Source organism: Lutjanus erythropterus, chromosome 17, assembly GCF_056507025.1.
Source record: "Lutjanus erythropterus isolate fLutEry1 chromosome 17, fLutEry1.hap2, whole genome shotgun sequence".
NCBI lineage: Eukaryota > Metazoa > Chordata > Actinopteri > Lutjaniformes > Lutjanidae > Lutjanus > Lutjanus erythropterus.
Genome location: NC_139333.1, coordinates 12,821,409 through 12,848,655, shown reverse-complemented (window position 1 = coordinate 12,848,655; position 27,247 = coordinate 12,821,409). Strand labels below are relative to the sequence as shown.

The 27,247-nt window shown below is 39.7% G+C and overlaps 3 protein-coding genes across 7 annotated transcripts; 1 reads left to right on the top strand and 2 right to left on the bottom strand.

The window, feature by feature from the left end:
* Window positions 1–2,846: 2,846 nt before the first annotated feature.
* LOC146311865 (uncharacterized) lies at window positions 2,847–6,014 on the bottom strand. Its single transcript, XM_084740717.1, has 6 exons — window positions 5,894–6,014; window positions 5,620–5,769; window positions 4,824–4,917; window positions 4,493–4,652; window positions 4,092–4,244; window positions 2,847–3,267 (listed from the first exon to the last, which is right to left on the bottom strand). Exons 2-6 carry the CDS (start codon window positions 5,742–5,744, stop codon window positions 3,086–3,088), a joined length of 714 nt encoding a protein of 237 aa, XP_084596843.1. The 5' UTR covers window positions 5,745–5,769; window positions 5,894–6,014; the 3' UTR covers window positions 2,847–3,085.
* A 67-nt stretch (window positions 6,015–6,081) lies between these two features.
* wdr24 (WD repeat domain 24) lies at window positions 6,082–26,083 on the top strand. 5 transcript variants are annotated; one of them, XR_014772169.1, is made up of 13 exons: window positions 6,082–6,143; window positions 7,561–7,639; window positions 8,151–8,635; window positions 8,828–9,005; window positions 9,899–10,571; window positions 10,946–11,058; window positions 11,152–11,279; window positions 11,376–11,480; window positions 11,610–11,947; window positions 12,274–12,458; window positions 13,750–14,154; window positions 24,522–24,622; window positions 25,950–26,083. XR_014772169.1 is itself a non-coding variant. In XM_084740714.1 (11 exons), exons 3-11 carry the CDS (start codon window positions 8,155–8,157, stop codon window positions 13,916–13,918), a joined length of 2,370 nt encoding a protein of 789 aa, XP_084596840.1. In that variant the 5' UTR covers window positions 6,082–6,143; window positions 7,561–7,639; window positions 8,151–8,154; the 3' UTR covers window positions 13,919–14,335. The 5 variants fall into 5 exon arrangements, 2 of the variants coding, with proteins under 2 accessions (XP_084596840.1, XP_084596841.1); XR_014772167.1 differs by lacking the exons at window positions 24,522–24,622; window positions 25,950–26,083 and adding an exon at window positions 20,873–21,008; XR_014772168.1 differs by lacking the exons at window positions 24,522–24,622; window positions 25,950–26,083 and adding an exon at window positions 20,015–20,153.
* Window positions 20,090–26,952, bottom strand: anks3 (ankyrin repeat and sterile alpha motif domain containing 3). The gene is made up of 16 exons (XM_084740718.1): window positions 26,574–26,952; window positions 25,958–26,154; window positions 25,654–25,852; window positions 24,493–24,614; window positions 24,330–24,411; window positions 24,104–24,221; window positions 23,840–23,989; window positions 22,830–22,955; window positions 22,591–22,706; window positions 22,341–22,505; window positions 21,436–21,560; window positions 21,198–21,339; window positions 20,819–21,080; window positions 20,664–20,735; window positions 20,485–20,576; window positions 20,090–20,217 (listed from the first exon to the last, which is right to left on the bottom strand). Exons 2-15 carry the CDS (start codon window positions 26,122–26,124, stop codon window positions 20,494–20,496), a joined length of 1,929 nt encoding a protein of 642 aa, XP_084596844.1. The 5' UTR covers window positions 26,125–26,154; window positions 26,574–26,952; the 3' UTR covers window positions 20,090–20,217; window positions 20,485–20,493.
* Between the last annotated feature and the right edge of the window lie 295 nt (window positions 26,953–27,247).

Below are 27,247 nucleotides of genomic sequence, written 5' to 3'. Positions count from 1 at the left end.
GTAGCTTCTCTGAACTGCTGCTTGCCAACAAGCCGGCCAGGTTGCCTTTTCTTAGTGTTTATTGCTACTTAGAGATATACATGGTCTCACTGCAGGACTGTGCAGGTAAAGCAGGCTACTGTAGCTCCAGAGCTGGAACTGTACTCACAACAACAATATCGGATGTTCACCAGTGCATACATTTAAACTCATAGACTGGGTTGCACCAACAAAGATTAATTTAACCTAAGATTAGTTCTAATTAGAATTTAGCAAGTCTAGGTTTAAAATGAGTAAATCCAGATTTAAAATTAAGCAGAGTTCTGCTGCACAATAAAAAAAAAGCATTACATTGTTGGCTAGGTAGCTGAAAGGTAAACATAATGCTACATTGTTTGCTAGCTAGTAAACAAAAGTACTATATTGTTTGCCAGCTGCTTACCTAAACAATTTTTAAAAAAAGTTATTTTGTTTGCTAGCTAGCTACAAAGTAAAATAAAATGTTTTATTGCTTGCTAGCTATGTAAAAAGTTGCTTAACATTACATCATTTTCTACAAAGCTAAAAAGTCAGTTAGCGTAGTTAGCCTACTCAGTGAGTTTAAAGTTAATACTTTATTACATTTTAAATTGGAGGAGTTTGGGTGCAACAAAATTAAATTTAATCTGGGTCTAGTGTAAAAACTAAACTGAAGTTTAAAGGGGTGTATATTTAAACTTTCTTAATCTTAAACTAGTGCAAGATAATTTAAAGTTAAACCATGATTTAACTGGGTTTAAAAATTAATCCTTGTTAGAGCAACCCCACCATTGTATTTTACTAAAGATGTTGAAACCTAAAATCCGGGCTTAGGGGTTCATGGGCCCGAAAAGTACAGATATTTGGCTTTAATTCCCACATTATCCTGGAAATTGATGTGTTAAGATGTGAAAAACAAGGTCTGATTTTAAATTTGCGTTTATTAGCCAGTAAAACTGGCTGGGACACAAAACTACAGTGCAGACAAAACATCTGTGAATCCCAATGCTTGCAGGTTGTCATAGATCAACAATTTATTCAGATATCCATTACGCTTAGAATTTAAAGTCGACAGTATTAAAAGTTTAAATGAGGAACGTTCTGGTTTTCAAGTGGATTAGTTAACACTGATTTTCATCTACCATAGCTAGAAACAAGTTTAAAAAAAAAAGAGTTTGTAACAGTATACAGGGTCTCTCTCTGGAGAAGAGGGTATATTCGAGTGCTTTGCTAACGTCTCGGTTTCACAGTTTCTAGCTTTGGTACAGATTCTTTCCGTGTTCACAAATCCTGCCTGAGCCACACAAGGTCATGCAAATATTACAGGTGGTTTATTCAAATCACAGTCGTTTCCCTCCAACGTTTAAAATATAAAAGTCATATCTGTGCTGCTGTGGTAGTTTTTCCTGAGCTGCTTACTTGTATTGATAAAAAATGGTGCCAAGCTTACGAGGTTCAATCTCTCTGACCAGACAAGAGGTTGTACCAACACAGCGTTTACAAAAAGAAAAAGCAGAAGAAGCTATTTTTCTCTCGGTCATGAGGAAACTAAAGGAAAACTAAATTTACAAATGGATAATTTATATCAAAGTCCTCATTAATTATTTCACAATCTATTGTACTTTTTAAATGTTCTGAACGGAACCATTTTATATTGTATATATATGAATATATTTTGTTTTATTTTGTACTGTTCATTGTACTTTGCTTTAATTTAGAAACAATATAAATAAAGAACAATACTGTGGCAACATCCTACTGCTTTTTGTAATGTGTTTAAGCACAAAATCATCAAGCAGCAATGAATAATCGCATTTTTATCCCTGCCAGGGGATCATGCGATCTCTCATGTGTACGTGTGCGTGCGTGATCAGTGGACACGCAGCCTTACTTGAACTAATTTCCTATAGCACTGGACTGATCAGCCTATTTTATTTTGTGCACATTCATGACTGTATGCTGAAGGACCTCTGTGATTCAGAAGTTTGGAAAAGCCTTGAAAAACTTTTTTTATGGCTCGATGCCGGTGACAGTCGTCGCCACAGGCATTATGTTTTCAGCTCATCCCAATCTTGTGAACACAATATTTCAAGAACGCCTTGAGTGAATTTCTTCAAACTTTGTACAAATTATATCTTGGACTGATTTGTATGATCAGATTTTGATGCTCAGAGGTCAAAGATAAAGGTCATGGTGACCTCAATAAACCTATTTTTAGCCATAACTCAGGAATTCTTATGGCAAAATTATATAAGATAATAAAATGAAGATATTTTTTACATTACTACAACAAAGTTATCAGTATAAAAAGAAACTTTTCTAGTCATAACAATATGCTATTTATTGTGTTGTAATGTGAAACATTCATGTTTCATGATTGTTATAACATAAAGTGTTTTATTTCATAACATTATAATATCACATAATGTAAGTTCTCACATAAGAACATTAAACTTTTCACACTACAGCAAAATAAATAGTTTATTGTTATAACAAGACAGTTTCATGTTGTGACATAATAAGTTTGTATGCTGTAATAATCTGAAAATGTCTTGTTATGCAATGAAAATATTTTGTTCTAATGTAAAAAACATTTTTTTTCACAATCAACTTTTCAAGTTATGACATGATACTGATCTGTTTTTCTTTTTCCTGACGTGGCAACAATACACTTCTGTATGAGTGTGATGGTCACTGTTCACTGCTGATGTCTTATAAGCCTTATGATTAAATATCTACTCAAGTAATCAAGGATATAATCAGATTTTTTTGATAATGAGGATAATTACTAGTTGCAGCCCTGATCATAGTTGCTACTCAATCTGGATTTGGACTCCTTGAAGAAAACGTTTGAGGGCTTTTAGCTTACAGCTGAATGACTTAACTACATAAACTGAATCATCAGATCAAACCTAATCACACATGTAAATCATAACTGATATTTAAAATGTGGTCGGAGGCTTTTACTCATCATTTCATGTAAAGCCTTTTATTTTGGAAACATTTTGAAAATATATTTTTGGAAAAATACAAAAAAGCAAAAAAGCATTTTAATATAGAAAAATACTGCAATAGTTCTATTTTTTTTTTATTTTGTTTTAAGTTTCTTTGTTGGTCTCTGGTCAATATCAGCATCTGAGCTCTTCTCTGCCACACTGCTGGCCTTCACATCAACAGCCTTTAGAAGTGGGAGCTGCTGCTGTTTGGCTATGGTCATCGCCCACAAACACAACTCCAACCTGTGGGGCGTCCAGGCCTGCTGGGGATCCACTGTGGATGAGAGGGGAGGAGGCCAGTCATCAGAATCAAAGGTTTAGTGTGTGTGTGTGTGTGTGTGTGTGTGTGTGTGTGTGTGTGTGTGTGTGTGTTTTTTCTAACACTGATCAACAGAAAAACATACTTTTTTTTTTTTTACTTTATCGCAAGCTATATATCACTTATTTCATTTATACACTTTGACTACAGTACGAATAAAGAAAATGAAATTAAGATAAGAGAATAAAAAGAAGAAAGAAGGGGAAAGGGGTTCATTTTCTCCTTTTCTCAACCTATAAGTTATTCTTTCCATTTCTTGAATCTTTTCAACTGTTTTTTTCCTTTTTTTTTCCATGTGTTAATAGATGGTGATCTAACATCCATCCAATTCTGTGTAATTCGTTTTAATGCAGGTATGCGTATTATTAAATACAAATATTTATCTCCTTCCTTCCTCCATTTCTGATGCAATAATACCTGCTACAATATTGGATGGTTGTAGTGACTTCTTTAAATGAAAAATCGTTTTGCCTGAACCCCAAAACTCCCAAGCCTCCCAAAACTTTTTTTAACACTGGCCAAAAGTAAAAGATGCAAGTGGTTGGCTTCCTGTTTCCCACATTCCCACCAGCATCTGCTGCTGTCTGATAAAAAAAAAAGCTTTTAATGTCTGAATAAAAACAGAATCCTACAAAGTGATTTAAATTCATTATAAAAATAAAAGAAGGGCACCCTGGCAGCTCAGTTGGCAGAGCATTCAACCCATGTTTGGAGGCTATAAGTCCTCAGCAGTGGCCCTGCTGCTTGTACCCACCCTCATTTCCCCATGATTAGCTCACCTTTGTTTAGTTCCTCCGTCCTCTTCACCATTTTTTCCAGGTAGAGAGCATAGTGCTTGGCTGTGTATTGGATGGGCTTCAGTCCTGGTACACTCTCCATGGCTTCATCAGACATGAACGCAGTCTGTTCTGGAGCCCCTGCCGCCAACACAGCTGGAGCAAAATGCACAGTCAGCCCCAAACTAAGCTGAATGCAGCCATCAAGTGAATAAAAAAATATTTAAACAGAGAGCAGGGGGTCCTAGCAGCTCAGTCCTCTAATGTAAGGACTGCACACTTTACCATACCAAAGTTTACCACACTTTTTATCATATTGTGCTTTAAGAGGATCACACATATGTTTTACCAGTATGAATTCTTATGCTTTGATCTATTTGCCTATATGCCAACACTGTGCTTACCTGAAGCGGTGGCTGGGCCGACTCCTTTCAGGGAGCTGAGCTCTGCGATCGCTGCCTGCACATCAGGCAGGAGGCTGAAGGCCTTTCTGGAACATTTCTCCACAGTGTCCTCACTGTTGGAAGCCGCCAGCTGCTGCAGCCTCGGCCTGAACTTCCCTCTCTGCAGAAAAGCACACGGGGCCACTCAAGGACATAGCTGATATACTGAGTGCTGCTGGTACACTGTCAGCGCCTCCTCGTAGATATACTGTACGTTAGACTGAGAATTTACAGCATCTTTTATGTGGGTGTGTGAAGTTGCTTGGGACTATTCTGATTTAGTATTACTTACAGTGAGCTTCCATTCCATCAGTTTCACCAACTCTGAGTGAGTGATGTGTTTGTCAGGTCGACTTGAAATGAGTGTGGGCAGCTCCTCCTGGTACCTGACCACAGACAGATTAGGATCAGCTACCTTTGATATATATACTCAATGCAAGGTCAACTTAACTCAATTCATTTAATACATTTGATATAATATTTATTATAGCGCAACCAATATGTTGGTTGGCCTCTATTATTGGCCAGTCACAGCTATATCAGTACTAGACAATATAAAACTTTTTTTTCCTAAGACTAATGCAACTTGATATTATCTTGGACAATCAAAAAACATCCTGCCTCTATTTAGTGTTTGATAACCACATTCAAGAGATCATTGCAAAAAAAAAAAATGTTTATGTATATGTTCTATATACTGTATATTATATTATGTGTGAAGATTATCAGCCAATGTATCAATAATGGAATTTTTTTACTCCACAATATCAGTATTGGCCCCAGAAATCTAAATCTAAAGTATGACCATTTATATACTTTTAAAAAAAATACCTATACTCATAAAAAACATACACTGTAAAACCCATTGTAACACTTACCAGTGTTTTCCAGATTTTTTAAACTTTATCATTTAACATTTCGATTAATTGTTCATCCCTATTCTGTGGTCTCACTCAATGTCCCGCCCATAACCCTATCTGATTGGTTACACTACAGGCTGAAGACCAGGGAGATTTACTACAGAGTATCTACATTTCTCCCTTATTAAGTGAAACTGAGTGATTTAAAAGGAATGTAAAGGAATTTACCACTTCTCAAGGTTTAGCAGCTTCCCAGGTTTCTTGACTTTGGCCTTGGCCTCCACTACATCCCAGTATGCATCATACACACTCCTCCATGTGGCTGGATCCTGACAGGAAAACAGAATACTCATGGCAGCAGAGAGCTCACAACATCACCTGCAAACTCAGACAAAACAAAGTTTGTAAGTCCTCTTTTCCATGACTGGAATACCATGCTACGCCATTAAACATGTGTTATATCACACTGTCTCGCTTTAAATTCAATAAATTGTGCGCTCACTTTAGTCTGAAGGACACATATAATGAAACAAAACCACCAGGTACGGCGATAATCGGCAATAAACTCTGCACTGTGGAGGTCTGATGATGCTTCCGTTATGGCAAATAGAATTCTCGCGAGATGCCAGAGGCACATACTATGGCATTCCCGCGAGATGATAGAGGAACAAACTTACATACTGAATTGTCGCGAGATTACAGCGGAACGTACTACTTCCAGTACTGCATAGCATAGTGAGCAACAGTTTCAGGTTTGTACCAAGGAATACTTTTGTTATTGACTTTGCATGGACATAGTTCTCCATAATTATATATTTTTTGATATTTTGCCGATTGTTTGACATACTAAAACTTGTGCTGTGCACATTTCGTCTTTGCAAAAGTGCTCGGTAGGTAGTTTAGCTAGCTAGCATTAGCGTGACATTCCAGTCATGTTTATGGTCTAAGCACACTGTACAGAGAGTGTAGCTAATTGTACACAAAACACCAGCAGACTGGTTAACTCCGTAAAGAAGTTAACGGATAAGCATAGCTCCAACTTGGAGTAAAACGAAGAATCACTAAAGCACGAAATCAAACTTGTAGTACTAGATAATGGACAGTGATATTTGTAGTCAATCTTAATGGTGGTAAACTTGTGTGAGTAGGTAATTTCACACTGCTATTGTCTTTAACCGCGTCATCATATCGTAATGTTAGCACTAAGTAGCTATTAATCAGTCCCTAGCACGAGATAATAAGTGATTAACATAAATGAGATGTGGTAGACACACGAGATGAATGTAAACAAAAAAAATGAAGATCTGTTAGTGTCTAAAACTTAAATAATAATATGTTGAAAAATATAATCTGTAATATAAATATATTATTTTAGAACTGACGAGATAAAACATCTTAAGGGGATTATCCTGTTATAATAAATGCCTTGGTATGCAGCTACATCGTCCCCCTTCCCTGTTGTTACCGGGACATTTCTAGTTTTATTCAGTAATTACAACGAATAGTTGACATCTTTTTATATGCTCACTGTTTAAAAACGAAAACAAAATCCTCGTTTGATATGATTAACGATGTCAAAGTTTCTGTTTTCAGTTTCAAGTCTGTGTAAAATAAGCATGCATCAGTCAGAGTTTCCATGTCTGTCTTACAAAAGTTTACATAACGGACATCTGTTCTGAAATGATAAACTCAGGTTAGGGCTGCAGCAATTCACTGATTAATCAAAAGGAAATTGCAAGATATTTTGAAAATCAATTAAGCGTTTCATTTCTCAAGGAAAATATTTGCTGGTTCCAGCTTCGTAAATATCAGAATTTGCAGCTTTTCTCTGTCATTTATAATAGTAAATGAAGAGTCTTTTGGTTCTGTACTGTTTGTTGAACAAGAAATTTAATTCAAGACAATACTCTAGCCTATAAGATGTCAAAAAATTGTGAAAAATCCTCATCACAACACCCAAACAATTTATTGATTAATTGTGAAAATAATAAGCAGATTAATTGGTAATGAAAATACTTATTAGCTGCAGCCCTAGTAAGTACACTACAAAGAATGTTTGGCATTTTGTCTTTACATTTAAAGTGAAAACAAGAGTGTCAGTTGATGTGATTGATTATTATGATTGATTATGTGATTGTGTGTATTACTCACATGTCAATCTCTTACAAGGAAGTTGCCTCTCATGGGAGCACATGAGGAGGACTCTGTGCTGCTGTGGACATTGACAAGGTGTCTGGTTCTTCAACAAGTAAGTACTGCAGATGTTTCATAGTGCAAAATGTTAAAATAGATATACTGTGTACTGATATGTTTGTTACACGCTGCCACCTCTCTTGCTCCCCTACACCATCATCTACTGAATAAATCTAGCATATTATTTTGTTTGAGTGCCACCTTCTGGTGGATTGGATCAACTGCCTTGAAATCATTTTACATTTTGCTCAGATGCTTTTTATAGCAGTGCTGTAAAAATAAAAGGTAAATCAACTTGATTTATCACATACACAGTCATAGAAGTGCAACGTATAGTAAAATTAGTTTTCGGCATTAGGAGCAGTGGGCAGCCACCAAGCAACACCTGGGGACCAACCTCAGTTAAGCCATCACCGTGGTCCAGGGCACTAACAAGACAAAATTAACCTAACATACATGTTTTTAAATAAAAGTAAAAGTAGCAAATTAATTTGCAGGTCACCTGATGCATTTTCTCACTTTTACTGTTTCTGAGCTCTAGTCAAATAACTGTTTGTGTGCACCAGGAACATGGAGAAGATGTCACGGGTCACCACAGCCCTCAGCAGCAGTGCTGTCAGTGGCAGGACCATGTTCTGCCACTTGGATGCTCCTGCCAACGCCATCAGCGTGTGCCGTGATGCCACACAGGTGGTGGTGGCCGGCCGCAACATCTTCAAGATCTATGCACTGGAGGAGGAGCAGTTTGCGGAAAAGCTGAATCTACGTGTTGGCCGCAAACCTTCGCTCAACTTCAGCTGTGCAGATGTTATGTGGCACCAGATGGAAGAGAACCTGCTGGCCACGGCTGCCACCAATGGGGCGGTGGTCACCTGGAACCTGGGGAAACCTTCTCGTAACAAGCAGGACCAGCTGTTTACTGAGCACAAACGCACTGTGAACAAGGTGTGCTTTCACCCCACAGAGGTTTACATGCTGCTAAGTGGCTCACAGGACGGATTCATGAAGTGCTTTGACCTGCGGAAGAAGGAGTCTGTCAGCACTTTCTCAGGTACAATATTAGATTATTGGGGCTTGAATGAGCACTTAAATCATTTTTTGAATAGCTTTGGTACTTTCAGTACTGTAATTAACAGATATTATATAATTGGAAGACATGGCATTGAAAAAGTATTGATACTTTTGACAACCTTAGTGTATAATTGTTATTTCCCACAAGTGTAATACACTCTGTTTCTTCTAGGTCAGTCAGAGAGTGTGAGGGACGTCCAGTTCAGCATGAAGGATTATTTCACTTTTGCTGCATCCTTTGAGAATGGCAACGTCCAGCTGTGGGACATCAGGCGACCGGATCGCTACGAGCGAATGTTCACTGCTCATACGGGTCCTGTGTTTTGCTGCGACTGGCACCCTGATGACAGGTATAAGAAAGTGACTTTGGCCACATTCACACTGCAGGCTTTAGCATTAGGCCTGCAGTGTTACTGCTCAGATCAGATTTTTTCTTTTTTATCTGTCACATATTTTTTTAAAATTTGGCAAACATCAGATTCTAGTAAGAACTGGTGACAGTCCTGAACTGACCTGAATGTGCAAAACAGCAACACAGACGTCACACACAACACGCTGCCATACGGAGGTAAAAATGTAGGCCACCGAAGTCAGTGTTTACATTCATAAGTTGATGTGCAGGGGAAGTCAGCAAATTTGTGAACAGATGATAACAGAACAAGAATGAGGAGAAAGAGACACATTTTTAATTATGGCTTTTTTGTGGAACAATGGCCGCTACTTTTGTACAGAGGTTTGTGTGGATGCGGAGTCGGAGCCAGGAGTGGTAGGACTGTGACGTGAATGGCTTCACAGGAACAGATTTTATCTAAAAACTTCAGGATGTTGAGAATTACTTTTAGCGACATCTGTCAGCTCCTCTTGTTTCTTTTGAGCCTTGTGGCAAAACACTTGAGGCGAGTAAGTGGCGTAAAGTTAATGCTGACATGACTGTTCACACTGAGGTCATATTGCAAAGAAATATGAAAGTGGCCTAAATCAAAATTAAAAACATTAGATGTGACTTGTGGTGCTTATGAAAAAAACAGATCTGAGTCACATGAGCAGATAAAAATCTGATTTGAGCCACTTTTGTGTGCAGTGTGAACATAGGCTTGGTGATGTAATCCAACTGACCAAGTTGAAGGTTTTCCTTTCAAAAGGTTTCTTAGGGGCATATTGTATGTCACTTGCTTTAGTTGTTGTTTTATTTATTTTTTTTATTATGGTTATTCACTCATCTCTCCATTTATTTCCATTTTAGGGGCTGGCTGGCCACTGGAGGCAGGGACAAGATGGTCAAAGTGTGGGACATGACAACTAACCGGGCAAAGGAGATTTATTGTGTCCAGACAATCGCCTCAGTGGCACGGGTCAAGTGGCGGCCTGAGAGAAAGTTTCATTTAGCCACCTGTTCCATGATGGTGGACCACAACATCTATGTGTGGGACGTCCGCAGACCTTTCATTCCCTTCGCCACCTTTGAGGAACACAAGGATGTGACCACTGGTATTGTGTGGCGCCACCAGCACGACCCTCACTTCCTGCTCTCTGGCTCTAAGGACAGTACACTCTACCAACACATGTTCAAGGACGCCACTCGTCCTGTTGACAAAGCCAACCCAGAGGGTCTGTGCTTTGGACTGTTCGGTGATTTGGCTTTTGCAGCCAAGGAGAGTCTGATCAGCAGTGACGCCAACAGGAAGCCTTTCGCCGGAGGTGACCGACGCTACCCCATCTTTTTCTTCAAGAAGCCTGACCCGACAGAACAGTTTGCCCACGTGTCCAGTGCCCTTAGTGTCTTTGAGACAGACTTGGACAGTAACCGCATGGACTGGTTTGTTAAGACAGCACAACTCTACCTCCTCAGCGGGAAGCCATTTGCGGAGCTGTGTGACCACAACGCCAAAGTGGCACGGGAGCTCAAAAGACCTCAGGTCAGACAGATCAGTACCGGAACAAATATCTACTCAGTGCTGTTTTATTCTGTTATTATTTTTTTCAAACAATCCCACTACGTTTTGATGTCAGTTTAAATGCAGTTTGACAGTTTAAGATATAAAATGTGTGCAACATGGCCAAGTGCAATATCCCAACTGCTGGAGCTTCAGTTTTCCCTGACATTTATTGTGCATGTCTTTCAAGCAGGTGTAAGTAACCAAAAGTTAGATCTCTAATGTAATACTGAAATTGTAGTCATGCTCTGCTTTAGGAGAAAGTAATGTGATTACAGTAGCCCATCACTTTGTAACCCATTACTTCTGATAATGTTATAAAGTATTTGTGTTTGTCTTTTTTCTGTAATTCAAAGGTTTCCACAACATGGACCATGTTGAGAATCATGTTCTCTGATCCAGCAAACCTCACAACACCCGGTCCAAACCACAACCTCAGTAAACTGGGCACGTTGCCTTTAATGAACAGGTAAATTAGCTCTTTAGTCTGCCATTGCAAAACAGCAGCACCAGTCATTTACAGACTAACATCTAATGCTCATGATGTACATTACGCTTTCAGTTTCAGCATGAAGGAAATGGGCTCAGGGATGGGCACAGAGAGCAGACTGGAGCGCAGTAAAGGTGAGAGCAGGCAGGACAACATCCACCTGGAGCCTGGGAACTCACTCATCAGCAATAATAATGAAGGTGAGAGTGGACATTAAAATTCCTAGGTTGTCCGTATGTTCTCTGAATAACATTGAAGACTTGTTTAAATAAACCATTCATTCAATTTCCCTTCAGAAAATGAGGAGACAGAAGGCAGCGAGGGCCAGGCCGAATATATGTTTGGTGATGCCGAGTTAGATGATGATGACCTTTACTCTATGGAGCACGACAACCAAACAGGTCAGTCATGGTCTCATCTCTGCGGAAATGAAAGAGTTGCTTACCTCAGTCGCTTCTATTTATAACTGCCTCCATGCTCAGCACTCCTTTGTCTTATTTTATCTCTGCCTTCTCCTTTTGTCATAACAGAGGAGCAGGAGTACACGCTGCCCCAGGAGGCCTTTCAGCTGCGCCACGAGATCATGGATAACCCGTCTGCTCCAGAGCACCTTCAGCAGGACAAAGCCGACTCCCCGCATGTCAGCGGCAATGAGGCAGAAGTCACCTGTCTGACGCCCATCGAGTCCTTCTCACTCATCTCTATCTCCCAGCCGCTCTTCAGCCCACATCTGCCCGCCAGCTTCTTCTGTCCAATTGTGCGGGAGATGCTGAGCTACTACGCCGAGCAGGGTGACGTGCAGATGGCCGTGTCTGTGCTTATCGTGTTGGGGGACCGGATACGTAAAGAGATTGATGACCTCACCCAGGTCAGATTGGAAAAATACTGGTGTCTTGTTTAGTGATTTGAAAACTGCATTGAAATACAGCAGTGTTGGACTAGACCTTTTTTGTAATGAAGAATCTTATATTTTGCTCGAAATGCTCTGATTGAGGAGGATAATTCCCCAAATTCATCATGTAAATAAAAAAGAAATCAAGCAAAGTTTAGGGATTCCTTAGGCCTTATATAAGACTGTTGCCTGTCCACTACTAAAACACTAAGAGACTGTTAACATTGAATTATGGCATTGCCATTTGGAAGCTCTGAGCAGACCAAACAGGAAACCCTCAACGAGTTGTGTTTCCATTTCAGGAGCACTGGTACATGTCCTACATAGACCTCCTGCAGCGATTCGAGCTGTGGAACGTGTCCAATGAGGTCATCAAGTTGAGCACATGCAGCGCCATCACCTGCCTCAACCAGACGTCTACAACGTTGCACATCAACTGCAGCAACTGCAAGCGGCCAATGAGCAACAAGGGCTGGATTTGTGACAGGTATGGACACTGCATTGCCATTTGATGCCAGAGTGCTATGTATACATGGTTACCTAGGTCAGTAACATATTGTTTTAGATGAAATCTTTATAAATTAATGAAATAGAAAAATTCATTGGGTTATGCTTTCAGAACATGACTGGTGTTTACTTGAGAATGGGGTACAAAATGTCAGAATTGACACCATTCAATAATATCAGTATTCAGAATTTTGTTTATTGGTCTTGTGAGTGTAGACATCAGCTGATACAGATTATCTCAAAATGTCAGATAATCATCCAACCAGTTAATTGGTCCATGACTGATCCTGTTGAGCTGAAGTCAGTAGGTTTTGTCATCAAACAAACAAAAATTTCAAGATCTAATAATAATAAAATTGATGCCACACATCTGTACGCTAAGTATGAAGCTACAGCTAGCAGCTAGCTAACTTTGCTTAGCATAACAGTTGGCATGGTCTGTTCAAAGGGAAAAAATACACCTGCTAACAACTCTAAACTCAACATTAACATGTGTATCTTGTTTAATCTTTACAAAAGCTGAAATGAAAAAAAAATCTGTTTGTGCAAAGTGTTGTACTAGACTTTTCCTGGTCACAGCCATCCGCCTTATATTAAGCTGGACAATATGACCATTGCCCCACATTGAAGTCAAAACATCTTGATTGCCCCCTGGTGGCTGACTGTAGTACAGGTCATAAACTGCTCCCTCTGTATGTGACAGATGGGACATGGGTCAACTAAAAAATCAAATCATGTATGGGATACCTCAGCTCCAAACTGTAGACTTAAAAAACAGCACACACATCCAAAACTGATGAGTACTGGGTGCTGGACAGAAGAACAAGTACAAAAATCAAAAACATAGTTCTGCATACCAGAAACTGCTCCTTAAGAGTTTTTTTAATAGTATCACCGCATGTGATGTTTCGGGCACCAGCCCTTCATCAGACGTGACAGACATTGTCTGATATTTTTTGATACCTCAGCTCCAACCCTTTTTACTGCTGTGCAGACTCAGGCTCCAAATGACGCCACCAGCACAAGAAGGCAGTACTCATATATCCAGGATAGGCTTTATATTTGTTCAGTGGGAGGAAGTGAAGGCGCATCGTCCATCTTTACATGTGTATGTCAAATGGTTGGGACCAGAAACTACTTGGATTCTCTGCTGGTTGTCTAGTAAAGCTTACACCTGCTGGTATAAATGCAGTCTCTTCATAGTACACTGAATATTAATTTTATTCTGTCATGAACCGCCCTCTGATGAGTACCCTGCGTCTCTCCTCTAGGTGCCACCAGTGTGCCAGTGTGTGTGCAGTGTGCCACCATGTGGTGAAGGGACTGTTTGTGTGGTGTCAGGGCTGCAGCCATGGCGGGCATCTGGAGCACATTATGAACTGGCTCAAGAGCAGCGCCCACTGTCCTGCTGGCTGTGGTCACCTGTGTGAGTACACCTGAGCTGCTGCTCTGTGGGAGCAGGAATCGGCCCTCACACCGGCCTGGATCTCACACACACACACGCACACCACAAACTAACGAGAAGTCTTCATTCCTGGGCCCGGAGTGTTTTGTCTCTGTGGAAAGGACGCCTCTGTGTGTGCGTGTGTTCACTTGAAGTAAGATCAGTCAGAGGTGTGATGGGAGGAGGAAGAGGTTTAAATGTGCTCTCCAGCCATTCAAGAGCAAACACAGATGTGAGTAGATTCATGTTTGTATTTGATCTGGTGAATTTGAACCATTGATGAATCTGTATATAAACAGATGTTGCGATAGATATTCAGAGAATATAAAAATATTTTTGGTGAATTCACACTTGCTGCATTTTACATTGTTTTTAAATCCCTCAGTAAAATCGTGAAGGCTGTAAAGGAACAATTGTCTGCTCATCTTAAGGGACTTGTTAATGTGTGTACATAATGCTTAGCAATTATTTTGAAGGACTGTAGATAATGTTGAATTAATTTATATGAGAAAAGCCTCTCTATTCAAGCAATACATACTGAATTGACACTTGAAGTTGTCCTGGACCAGTGAAGTCATTTTGTCAGCTTAATTTAAGAGAGACTAGTTTAAATGGATGGTTCTGATTATTTGAAGTGGGGTTGTATGAGGTACTTATCGATAGTCAGTGTTATTACCCACAGTAGCTGCTGGTTGACACACCCCCAGTGTGGAGAAGCAGAGAAGGGCAGCAACACGGAAGTTAAGCAATGAACTGTTCTGGACAGGATCAGCAACTAAAGCTAATTAAGCTACTTAAAAAAAGGTCCACCTAAAGAAATCAGTAACAGTTCATGAGTATGCTATATTTAAAATGTTTTACCTACCATCAGACACCTTTTTCCAACAGGAAACTGGCTTCATATAAGCCAAATATCACTCTTTCCAAACTAACCAAACTCCACTGGCAAAATCACTTTTTACCTTGTAGAACACACGAGTTGAGGGACGACATTTACCCCAGTTTGTTTGTGTCGTTATGTGACCTCTGTGAATCTGCACTAAGCTTTTAAAGCACAAAAGTGAGACAGTAACACCAACCAACTGATCAAGGCAGCAACTCCTGTGGTCTGTCTGGTAAAATGACTGATCTTTTCTATAGAATCTGGTTGGTCTGGTTTTTGGCTTATAAAAAAGAGTCAAAAGACTGTGTGATGACAAGAAAAACTGATGAAAATATTCTAAATATAGCTTAAACTTAAACTGTTTTTTTTTAGGTGGACCTGTTGAATGTCTAAAATACCTTGCTGACCCTGTTGCTGCTGGTACTTCCTCTCTGCTTTTCCAAATTTGGAGCATGTTGACCAACATCTGGTGCAGAGAATACACTGACTGTGGATAAGCTACCTAACTGATACAACCACACTTCAAAGAATCTGAACTATCCCTTTAACTACCCTTCAGGGTATACAAAGCTTTTCTGATGAATCACAGTCAGTGTAGATGGGATTCATTTGAACTTGCACTGAGCTTCATATATTCATTCAGCTGCTGTGCATATTCAAACCTGGCAGCTGCCCAGTACATCCAGCCCTCTACTCTTGTCTGCTGAGCAGTTCCAGTGGAGCAGTCAGGATAAAAAGTCTTGCTCGGGGGCATCTTAGTGAGAGGAAAGAAGAACACTACCTATTCATTTTTCTCCCAACTGCACTTTACTCTCACGGGCCCAGCAATCCCAACTGGCAACCCGCCAACATCTCTAGCCTCCAGTCCACCAGCTAGACACAATGTGTGCTGCTCTGAGTACCAGTTATTTGCCTTTCATAGTTTGTCCAGCTCACTGCTGGTGAGATGCACGACAGACAAGTGTAGAGGCCAACAGAGACAACTTCTGTCCAGATGTACCTCAACGGAACAGCTTCGTCTTGGGTGAAATTTGACTGTTACTATCATCCCAGTGCTGTAGTACCCAGGGTGTAGTTGTCAGTTTTACTGGCAGACCTTCATGATATGAGTAAATTATCACTGAGTGATGGAGAATATTTTATCAATCCGGTCTCAACTCTCAACAAACTGTTTATTTTGGCACATTTACACTTTGGATGCCACTCAGCATCACAAGTGTTTGTGTTTTCCACTCCGGTCTGCCATCAAATGTGTAAATCACATTGCAGCCTATGGATATATTATTCTAACATATTTTTTGTTATCCTTTTGTAAAGATATTTTGATGCTCCCAACTTGAAATATTGTCCAGGGGGGCATTTGACAGCCATTTTGGATTTCCGGTGAAAATTACATATTATAGAGACAAATTACCCAGTTTTTCTATGTAACTTTTACATAAGAATTTATTGACATTTATTTCATGATTTTAACAGGTTTTGCTTATTGAAACTAAAGAAATAAAAAAAATAAATCAGGCTTTCTTCCGTGACAGAACTTGCTACACAAACAGTCAGCACTGTTATTCCCTTCATTGTGCTGCTGTATAGTCATCATCATTAAGAGGCTCTTAATAGTCAAATCTCTTGTTCCTCTTCTTTAACCTCCTCAGCAGTTTTCTCAAAGTCTATGAAGAAAGGCTAATAATTAGACAGAAAATTTAGGTCATTTGTCTTTGAATGATCTGTAGTTCTAAGACTATCTAGATTTTCAGTCTGAAATCCAAAGATGGCTGCAAAACGGACAGCAGGTACATGAATATTTGTTTACTGGACACTTTAAGGATTACAAAACAGTATGTTAGAAAAATATATCCATAGGGTGCATGGGGACCTACCTTCCTACTAGACACAGCTAGGTTTTAGTGACACAGTAACATCCTGTATTCTTGTCACTGGTGCCGTAATCACCATCCCAAGTAGTTTTCCATCTTTCCCATGAACAAATCTACAGTTGTCCTGTCAGTCACAAGAGCAGAGCAGTGATGTATGAGGTGGGTGGAGCCTGCAGGCTCATTTTAAAGCCTGCAGGCCTGAGGCTGGTGTATGTGATCAGCTGCTAAGCAACGTCCATATCGAGCCAAGGTTGTTACTGAGCAGCAACTGTCATCACATCGATTTACTGCCAAAGCTACGGGGACAGTAGAAGATTTTCAGATGTCCTCCATATGAGGACATCCCAGCACTCAGGAGAAGGGGAATCCCTGAACCTGAGGCTTAGTGTGCGCAGAACTGCCCTGTAGTGACGGAAATCTAAATATTGACCACATCAGTAGAGTCAGACTAATCTGAGCCACCTGATTAAATCAAACATCTGCACAGGCCCTGGAGTGTCTGGGAATCACACATAAAGACCAAGAGGCAGTCTAAAAGTCTGGAAAAAAAAAGTCTCAATCTAAATAATATCTAAAATAATTACAATATATCCTGCACCACTGCTAGCCTAATACAGAGCCTGATGAACCCCATAAAAGAGCTTTTACAAAAACAAGATTTAAGTGTAAAATATTAGTGATGTCTCTGAGAAAATGGTCCCTGATAACCTCTTGGACATGAAGACACATTAAAACATATTGAAATCATTTTTTTAAGCACTAATGAAACATCTCCTTTCATTGTTATTCATGTTACATGCTACATTTTACTGCTACTTGACCTCTTTCATACAACTGATCACGTAATCTCTCCTAAAAGGACGATGCTGCTGCTCGTTTTTTGTTTTGTTTTTTTATTTAGATGATTTTTGTTTTGAGTGCACATAACCACTCAGTTTTTCGTCTGTCTCTGTTAACATAAATAGTCAACTGTAAGACTTGCAATAAATCTGCAGATATTCTCTTCAAACTGTCACGAAATTAATGTTTTTGTCACAATTGTCTGTTTGCACATAAAAGTATAAAGCAAAATGTGTTTCTAACAAGGATGTGTTGCTTTAAAGGTGTGATACGTGATTCTGGACAAAGAATTTATTGTTGAGTCTTATTCCCAGGTCATCAGATACTGATGTTTTGGGAATGAAACTCAACAATCAACTATCTCACCAACCTCATGGCTAGATATTTTAAAAGCTTGAAAACAGAGCCAAAAGGAGGCGCAGAAATCTAGTTTTCTCTCAGGCTACTTAAGTACATTATGCTTAAAGGTTATTATGGAACTTTCCCCAGTGATGCATATACAAAAGTAGAAAAATAGCACAGCATTTAAATATCCATCCTCAACCTTCAGCCATCAAGGTTTTAAGTCAGACTACATACAACCAAGACTGCCTGACACTTACAAGATTTGGGAGGATTTCGGGGTAAAACAGATCACGTTCAAGAAGTTGCACAGTTAATCTACTAAATGACAACTAAGCAATTGATTGCACTGCAGACTGAAATGTGGTACATCTGAATATTTCATTCTTATTTTATATTTCTGCATCTACATGTGTAAATGTCCACAGCGTTACAGTACAACGGACTGAAAAGTCATTCCCTGGTATAACATATCATACTGCTGTAATTAACTGACAAGTTTTATGGCAAGCCGTTTTAACATTTAATAGCTAAATTTGACTATCTGGAATTAACATTATAGATATCAATAATTTCATTTTGACTAGTCGTAATTATATTATGACTAGTAAGTATTTTCATTGAAGATATCTATAACTTCATTCTGACTAGTCAAAAGTACATTTAGAGATATCTGCAATTCAATTTTGACTAGTCAAAACAGAATTGCAGATATCCGAAATGACGTCACACATCCTAAATGACAATTATAGATATCTGTAATTCAGTTTTGACTAGGTGGAATGAAAATTAAAGATATCTCAAACGTAATTATGACTAGTCAGAATTGTTGTGCAAGATGTTGCTCATGCGAGGCTTCCCATTCGTTGCTCATTATTATGGCAAGCCTTCCATTGGATACTGGCTCAGTAAACAAAACAATTGAACAGTGTTAGAAGAAGAAATGCACATGAAGAAGAAAAAGTAGAAGAAATGGCGGTTGCCGTTGTGAACAAGGTTGTCAGAAAATGCCACGAAATAGAACAAGTTTATCGCCAAGGAATTTGGTTTGAAGGGTTTTGATTGATTGAATACGAAGCCCTATAGCCATACACATGGCAAGCTGCTCCTACCACCCACTTGCTCCCGCCTCCCACTTTTACAGATATGTGCAATGTCATTTCGCCTTGTCAAAACTCCAATACAAGATATCTGCAATTACATTCTGACTAGGTAGATTGCAGGTAAAAGATATCTCCAATTCGAGATATCTCTAATCAAAATCCATTCCAAGATATCCACAACCCGATTATAGATATCTACATCTGAATTATGACTATCCATAATCCCAGCTAGAGATATCTACAACATAATTTTGACTAGTCGTAATTCCAACTCAAGATATCTATAATGTAATTCTGGCTAGGTAAAACTCATTTTAAGATATCTCTAAAAACAAAGCAGATATCTTGAATTAAGGGCATTTGGAGATATCCTTAAATGGAATTAGGGATATCCATAATTCATATGTAGATATCTGCAATGCGAGTTGTGGATATCTGCAATTTAATTACGGATATCTGTAATGACAAACCCCATACACATGAATGGGGAAAAAGTGACGTCATTTGTCCTAGTAAAAATTACATTGTGGATATCTGAAATGATAATTGTGTATGGGAAGAATTACTTTGTGGATATCTGAAATGTTATTTTTGAATAGGAAGAAATTAATTACAGATATCTGCAATACATATCCAGCCTAGCTATTAAATGTTAAAATGGCTTGCCATACAAGTTTCACACATTTCTCTGATCTTAAGCTCTTAAAAATGCATTCAGCAGGACATTATTAAACACAGCATACAGATAACAAGATTTCATTAAAATAAAGTTTAGCTCTGCAGAACTTCTTTTAACTACTTATTTTACTTTGACTACTTCTATGAAATGTACCTCTTCGGCTGGTGGCATGAACATAATTTAAACCACATTTCATACGGGAAGAGAGTACAGTTTTTTAAGAAACATTTCACAGTATTGCAGCCTCTGATCCACCATCAGTCTCTCCTCCTCTCTGTGCCTTTTCACGGCCCAACTACAGGAGTCCAGTAAACACCAGCACAAGCATGAGGGCCACATACCCTTATCGCCTGTTTGTCATTTCCCTGCAGTAGCTGCCGTTGCCCTCAGCCTTGTCCACATCTGGCGAGCTCTGGTCCATCAGCCAATCCCAGAGGAGGAGCAGCAGGTCAGCTGCTTCACTCCCTGAGCCGCTCTGCTCCGGCTGGGCCGGCCTCGTCTCTGGCCTTCTCCCATTTCAGTGAGATTGTTCAGGGTGGTGAGATCACCCTCCGTCGAATATTGGTAAAAGCCTCTTCAAAGACAAAAAACAAAAGTTAGTTTCTCTTGTTTTACCAGCTGTGGAGCACTGCACAGCAAATTAGTTTTGTAGTATATGTTTTGTTACATGTTCTGTAATATTTGTCAATAGTTTTGTCCTTTACAAAACAAAGGCCTGAAATAAAAGAACATCAATGAATACTTATTGTCAAAATTTTCATTGACAAAATGAACACTGCTGTGGATCTGTTCGGCACTTGTGTCCATCCAATGAGGGTTTCCAACAGTTTCCAGTACTCACCTGTCAAAGTTAAGGCCGTTCCCAGCTATCTGAGACTTTTTCAGGGGCACTCAGTCTCCTCAGACTCTGAAGCACAGTTTGCAGGGTCCCCACTGTGACAGTGAAACAAATGGAGACCAGCATTAGACTCCACTGATGAAACAAAACTACTATAATCACTGATCATTACACCATCTTACCCAGTCGTTCTTCATGAGAATCCAGCTTCTCTATTAGCTGTACAACACTGGAGCCTGTCAGGCCCTCCCCAGCTGCAAGGAGAAGTAAAATAATCTAGTTTTTTTTTTTTAATAATAATATAAGGTATTATCCAGCACAAGACACCTCAACTCACCTTTAACACCAGCATCTCCTTCTGTTTTATCTTTATCTCTGCTGTTCCCATCAGTAGTGAGACAGGCGAGCAGTTCAGCGCGGCAGGCTCTCATCTCCGCCAATATTGCACTCATGTCTTGAGCCAGCCGGTGGTTCTCCACCAGCTCAGCATGGACCCTCCTCCATGCCATCTTGTCTTCCATGAGACATCCTTCCATCACAGTCCGCAACTCTTTCTCCTGAGACACCTGGCTCTGCAGGCTCTCCACTTCCTCACAGCGCTGCACAGATTGAGTTAGTCAGATGAATGTGAGTAAAAAGTTTTAAATTTAGTCAAGATAAGTCTGATATGATGAATATTTGTATGGCAGTTACATAAGTTCTTCTTCTGTGGTTACCTTGTGTAGCTGAATGGCCATCTCCTGCATCTCAGCCTCAAGCTGGTCAGCGTACGCCTGTTCCAGAGCGTCGCTGGGTGGTCGAGCGCTGCTGTGCCACCGTGCGATAGCCGAGGTCATCTTTCGCTTTGGTCCAAACAATCTGGAGAGCAAGAACGGATTCAGCATTCCCCACCATGAGAAAACAAACACCGTATGTGCTGTGGTAAATGTGAAAGAGGTGCCTGAAGTCTCTTACGTGATCCCGATTTCTTTCAGATCATTTTCAGTCAGTGTGAGAAATATCCGCAGGTCAATGTCTTGCTCTTCAAGTAAGGGGAGATACTTAGAGAAGCCAATTTGTTCCAAGAACTCTGCCAAATCCTACAGGAAGAGAAGAGTGTAGGGCTTGTCAGGAACCAAAGATACTCCAGAATAAACTGGCCACAAACACACATATCCAGTTATATATGACTGATAGAACAAGACTCTGTTTACACATGCTATTAAAATGTGTCTCAATCTGATCACAAGGGGAGTGCAGCTCTAAGTACATGTGTGAATGCACCAAAGACACATTGAGGCATTGAGATCTGATTGCTCAGACCACATTCTCACTTGGTCTGTGCAACATGTGACCACATTCTTCCAGCAATGTGTAACCAATGTGTTAGGGGCCAACCTGCCAAAATTTAGCAAGTAGGAATATGAATGTGCAGTTTCAACAGATTTCCCCATTTACACTACATTTATGAAAGAGGACAGTGTTTCATTGACAGTAAAGATGTTAAGTTTTACAAATATACTACGCCTGTTGCCTGTGGAGAAAGGCCCAAGACTCCCAATTTTGATTTAATAAACTTTGTGAAAAGTTTATTTGGCCAATGTTGTATGATAAATTCTATCTTTCTTTGTGTAAAAAAAATTGTCTGTTTGTCCCTAAATGTTGGCCACTGGTTTAAAAAACAAGAGAAATTATGTAGCTGTTTATCTGCATAACGAGCGGCAAAATAATCAAATAATCACGAGTGGTCACTTGAGATGCATCCTAATTCCAGGTGTGAACTGATGTACTTAGAGCTGTCCACTTGTTACTGTACCACCTAGGGCACATGTTAATGACAAGTCTAAACAGACTCAAAAGGTGAGCAAACACAGACATGCCTTTGGACCAGTGTAGGAGGGTGGAAGACCAGCATGTGACCGCATCCCACAGTTCACTGCACCACTAGAGTGAGCTGCATCGTTGCCTCCATGCCGGTTCTTTCCTTTTGGGTGATGGCCCTTGTTGACTCTGCGAGAGCTGCTCTTTTTGCACTGATCAGAGTCCTGATGGAGAAAGACACACTGTGTCACTGCGACATCTAAATCACATCACTCCAAAACAGTGGGATTTCTGCGCGCTTGTGTTCACCTCGTTACTCTCCACTGAGCCCTCCCAGTTGAGGCCGACTACATGAGGCAGGCCTTCGCTGCTGCTGCTGCTGCTCCTCATAGTGGGCATGTCATTGTCAAAGAATGGACTGTCATCTGTGGTGGTATCAAATAAAATTAATTTCTTTGACAGATGTCAAAGGACAATGCTTGTCTTATCAGTGATCATACAAAGTGTATTTCAGATGTCACAAAACTCTGATAATCATGTGCTTTCACCTCTGCTGCTGTTGCTCTGGCCATCTAGCTCGTTGATGGGTGAGGTCACGTCACGGTAGCAGATGCCTTCACTCTGTTCACCAATATCACGAAACGTCATGTAACCTGGTGGCACTACAGGAGGCTCTGCAAAGAGAAAAGCAGGATTAACAAACCACTGTGCTACATAGTAATTAATGGCAGAATGCCAGAAATAGATTTTTTTTTACAGAGTAAAGCTGTTTGGTTTATTGCAAATATATTGTCTGTTCTTTTTTTCTGCTCATTTATTTGTGATGAAATCTCGTTTCAGTCTCTAAGCACTCAAGGAGTCCTGCCATAAAAGCAAACCAATGCACTGCTGCGGACACGGCCAGCAGCCCAATTGTAGCCCCTTAAAAAAGGCCAACCAAAAAAAATTCTATTAAAAAATATCAGTTGAAGTTTACACTATAGTTGGAATATTTTTACCACTTTAATTTACCATCAGACAGCCTTTTCCAATGGGAAACCACTGTTATATAAGCCAAATATTGTTTTCTCCAAACCAACCAAACTCCATGAGCAAAATCGGTCACAAAATGACACTAAGAGAATGACGCAGTGGTAATAGGTAAATTTACTGTTTTGGCCAAAAGAGTCTGGTTTGAGCAGGAGAGAGTGATATTTGGCTATAGAACAGTTGTTTCCTACAGGAAAATGATATCTAATGGCAAATCAAAGCAGTGAAAATATTTTAAATATAGCATAAGCTTAAACTGATATCGATTTTTTTTCAGGTGGACTTTTTAAGTGGCTGAAAATACAGAGCAGTACATTGCTTAGCTTCCATGTTGGGGTTAGGGTTAGGGTAACCCCCTAACCCTAACCCCACTTCAAAAGATCTAAACTGTGCCTCGAAGACACAGACTAGTAATATTTCCTTTTTTGTTATTTGTTATTTGTTATTTGATATAACAACAGGAACCACTATACTCTTAATGTGTGACCAATACAAATTCAGGTTGACTGGATGTCTTATGTGACACTACCACACAGTTTGCTGGGGCCTCCTACTCGGAACTTGGCGATGGCCTGGGGCCCATCATGGATGCTAATTCCTTTAGCTCGATTTCGAATTGGCCTTATCCTTGGCGGTGCGCTGTCCGAGTCCTCTGAAGAGCTCAGGTCCTCAAAATGTCCTGACACGTTGTAACACACACACAAAATGAAAAAAAAACAATCAGAAAAGAAAAAGAATGATAATTTATTTTGTAAAATGAAACCTTGAGAAGTGAAGCTGCCTGAACAAGTACCTGGTTTGATCCTTGGAGAACGTGAGTCAATGAGGCTGACGATCTTGGTATAGCCGTACATCATGGCGAGGGCACGGGCAGTCTCCCCTTTAGCGTTGCGGTCATCAACTTTAACTTTCTGTAAATGACAAAAACAAAACAGGTCTCAGGGTCGTATGGTAGTACAATTAGCAAACTTCTTGTCTATGAGTAGTAGAGAGCAAATTTGTGGAGGGAACCTACTCACATGGTCAAGCAGGTTCTGAACAATGATTTCATGTCCAGAGGCAGCAGCCTCCATCAGGGGAGTGAAACCAGACTGCGGCTCCCTGTGATTCAAAGAAACAGTCATGAAATCCTCTGTCTGACTGTAATGTTGCAGTAGTTTGGAGATGAATGAAAACGCTCACTTGACATTGGCATCGGCATTGTTATCCAGCAGGAACTTGACCATCTGCTGGTGACCTGTGCTTGTGCAGTGGAACAGAGCGGTCCAGCCTCGAGAGTCCTTCCGCTCCAACTCAGCTCCTTGCTTTTGTGGTAAGAAAAACAAATTTCCTTTAACTAATCTTTTTGACATAGTGTCTCTTAAATCTAACCGATGCTGAAGATTGCTGAAACCTCAGATTGTGAGTTTAATCCTGATTTGCTTTGAGGTCATTTGTAAGGGACATGTACAGAAAAACATGTCCTGTACATGTTATTATTGCCAAAGCTAATTTCCCACACTAGTCCCTTGATGAGCATTTGATAGTCCAAGCAATTGTAAAATGTAAAATCTTCAAATCAGTCCACATAATGACAGAAAACTGGAACAACTGTTCATGACACCACAAATACAAACAAACAAATAAAACAAACAAATAAGTTAGTTTGTGTCATGATTACAGCTCTGGCCAATTTTTAACCAGGACTGGACTGTTGTAGAAAACATTTTAAAATCCTGAATCTGCTTTAAATTGCCAGGTAGGTAATTCATACCTTTGATTGAGAACAGATTTTGTGGAAAGGACGTCTTGAATTTTTATAGTTTTCTTCTGATGTACCTCATATGTTAGTGGCAATGTAGTAAAGTCTAGTTATGAAAATACTAAAATATGTGGAGTTAGACAGTGAGGACATCTAAATGTAATTTAAATATATATTTTTTTAATTATTACAATGATGAAATTTTAGTGGCTTCTTGTCCATGACTTTGATTGCTTGGTTGCAGGGGGATGTTAGTAGTTGCATAAAAAGTTGGAGCTGTACTAAATGGTAAGCAGTAACTGATTTGCCTGAAGGTTTGCAGATTGTTCGGATCAATTCAGTGTTCAACAGTTCAGTTCAACAGTGTTTGTCAGACCTTAACTGAGAGTCCAAAATAATTCCAAGATACACAAAACAAAGACATATGAATGTAATGTTTTTCTGAAGCAAACAATCCAGTCACTCTGTACGGTTTAAAGTTGCTGTTAAGTGTAATCATGTTGCATGGTGATTCTGCACAAAAAAAACAAAAAAAAATGTAAACACATGTTCTGATGACAGACCAACACAGCATGCCATGAACTGATGCAGCTGTTTTGTACCTGAAGCAGGAAATATGCAATACTTTCATTCCCACAGCTTGCGGCCAGCATCAAGGGGGTTAATCCTTTGGCAGTGGTAGCATTTACATTTACACCGGCCTCGAGCAGGAGATTTGCAATGTTGTCATGTCCAATATAAGCCGCATACATCAGTGGGGTCCATCCTCCAATGTTTTTGCCATCCAGGTCCACCTCACGCCTGAAAAGAAACAAGATCATGCTTTAGATATCAACACACACAGTGAAATGTGATACAAAATCAGGACACATCTGCTGATACTGTTATTATCATTTAGGTACCCACTTTTTAATGCACTCTGCCACCACGTCGTACTGGCCGATGGAGCAGGCGGTGTGGAGGTCCAGGGGGACATCCAGCTCCTCAGGTCGTACCAGGGTGTCACCTAACCACAGGGAGAGACTGGCACCCAGCTGCTCTGATTCACTGGCTTCATCGCTCAGTTCAGACATTTTCTGCCTCTTCACTCGCCCTCCACACACCTGAAAACAGAGGTGACCCTGACACTGAGCACCAAAGTTAAACATGAAATGTTCAGGACTATAAAGCCCTGGATTTTTAATAGGCATGTTACCTTAGTATTAGACAGTAGCAGCGAGAAGTTGCGGTGTTTAACTAATGATAAACATACAAATAATACCAAATAACACTCACATTTGACTTAATATAACTTTAAGATTCATAGTGATTCGCATCTTTACCAGCTATAACTCAAAACTTAGCTCTTTTAGCTAGCTGACCGTTAGCTTGGTGAGATCACGGCTGCCCAGCATGAACTTTTCCTCACCAAAAAACCTACCAAATAAACCATGAATAAAATGAATTAATCAAACTATCAAACGACAATCCAAACTAACTAGTATTTCACAATGTAGATGAATGTCAAGAGTTAAAAACTTACAGTCAACAGGCAAAGATAGCGTTAGTTTGTTTTCTCAGCGGCTCAAACTTTTTGTTTTGAGTGTCACACTCAATTGTGCTCGTGTTGAACCATGCCCCGCCCTTTCCTGTCTGAAATTACTACAATACTTTTTCAACATTAAAAAAACACAACATAATACTGTATAGACAGTGTTGTTTAAAGTTTATTCCATTACCTTGTTTGTTCGTGTCAAAGTATTTGATGTATAAATCCACAGTGGCGGATATGATGCTGCGGCAAACAGCAAACAGGAAATAAATCATTACACTAAAAAGTAGAGGAGAAAAAGATACTTCAAACAAAAATAAATCATAAAACAACAAGAGAGCACAAAGGAGCAAGGTCGGCACTTAAAAAATAGTAAAATAAAAAAAATAAAAAAAAATAAAAAGTAAATAAGTAAATAAAAACAAGGATCAAGACAGTTTTTAGGACTGTCTGTTCTTTTTTCCCCCCATATATTTCAGCAATTTGAAGTAGCTGGCAAAAATCATATATCATATACATCATATACATCAACACTGTCAAAGAGCCTTTCCACTAACAAGTATGAATATGATGTTTAACCAGAATAATCACAAGTCCACACTATCAAGTGTCACAAGTATACATTAACTTCACTTTGAGGGGCCACAAGCCACAAAGACTGGAAA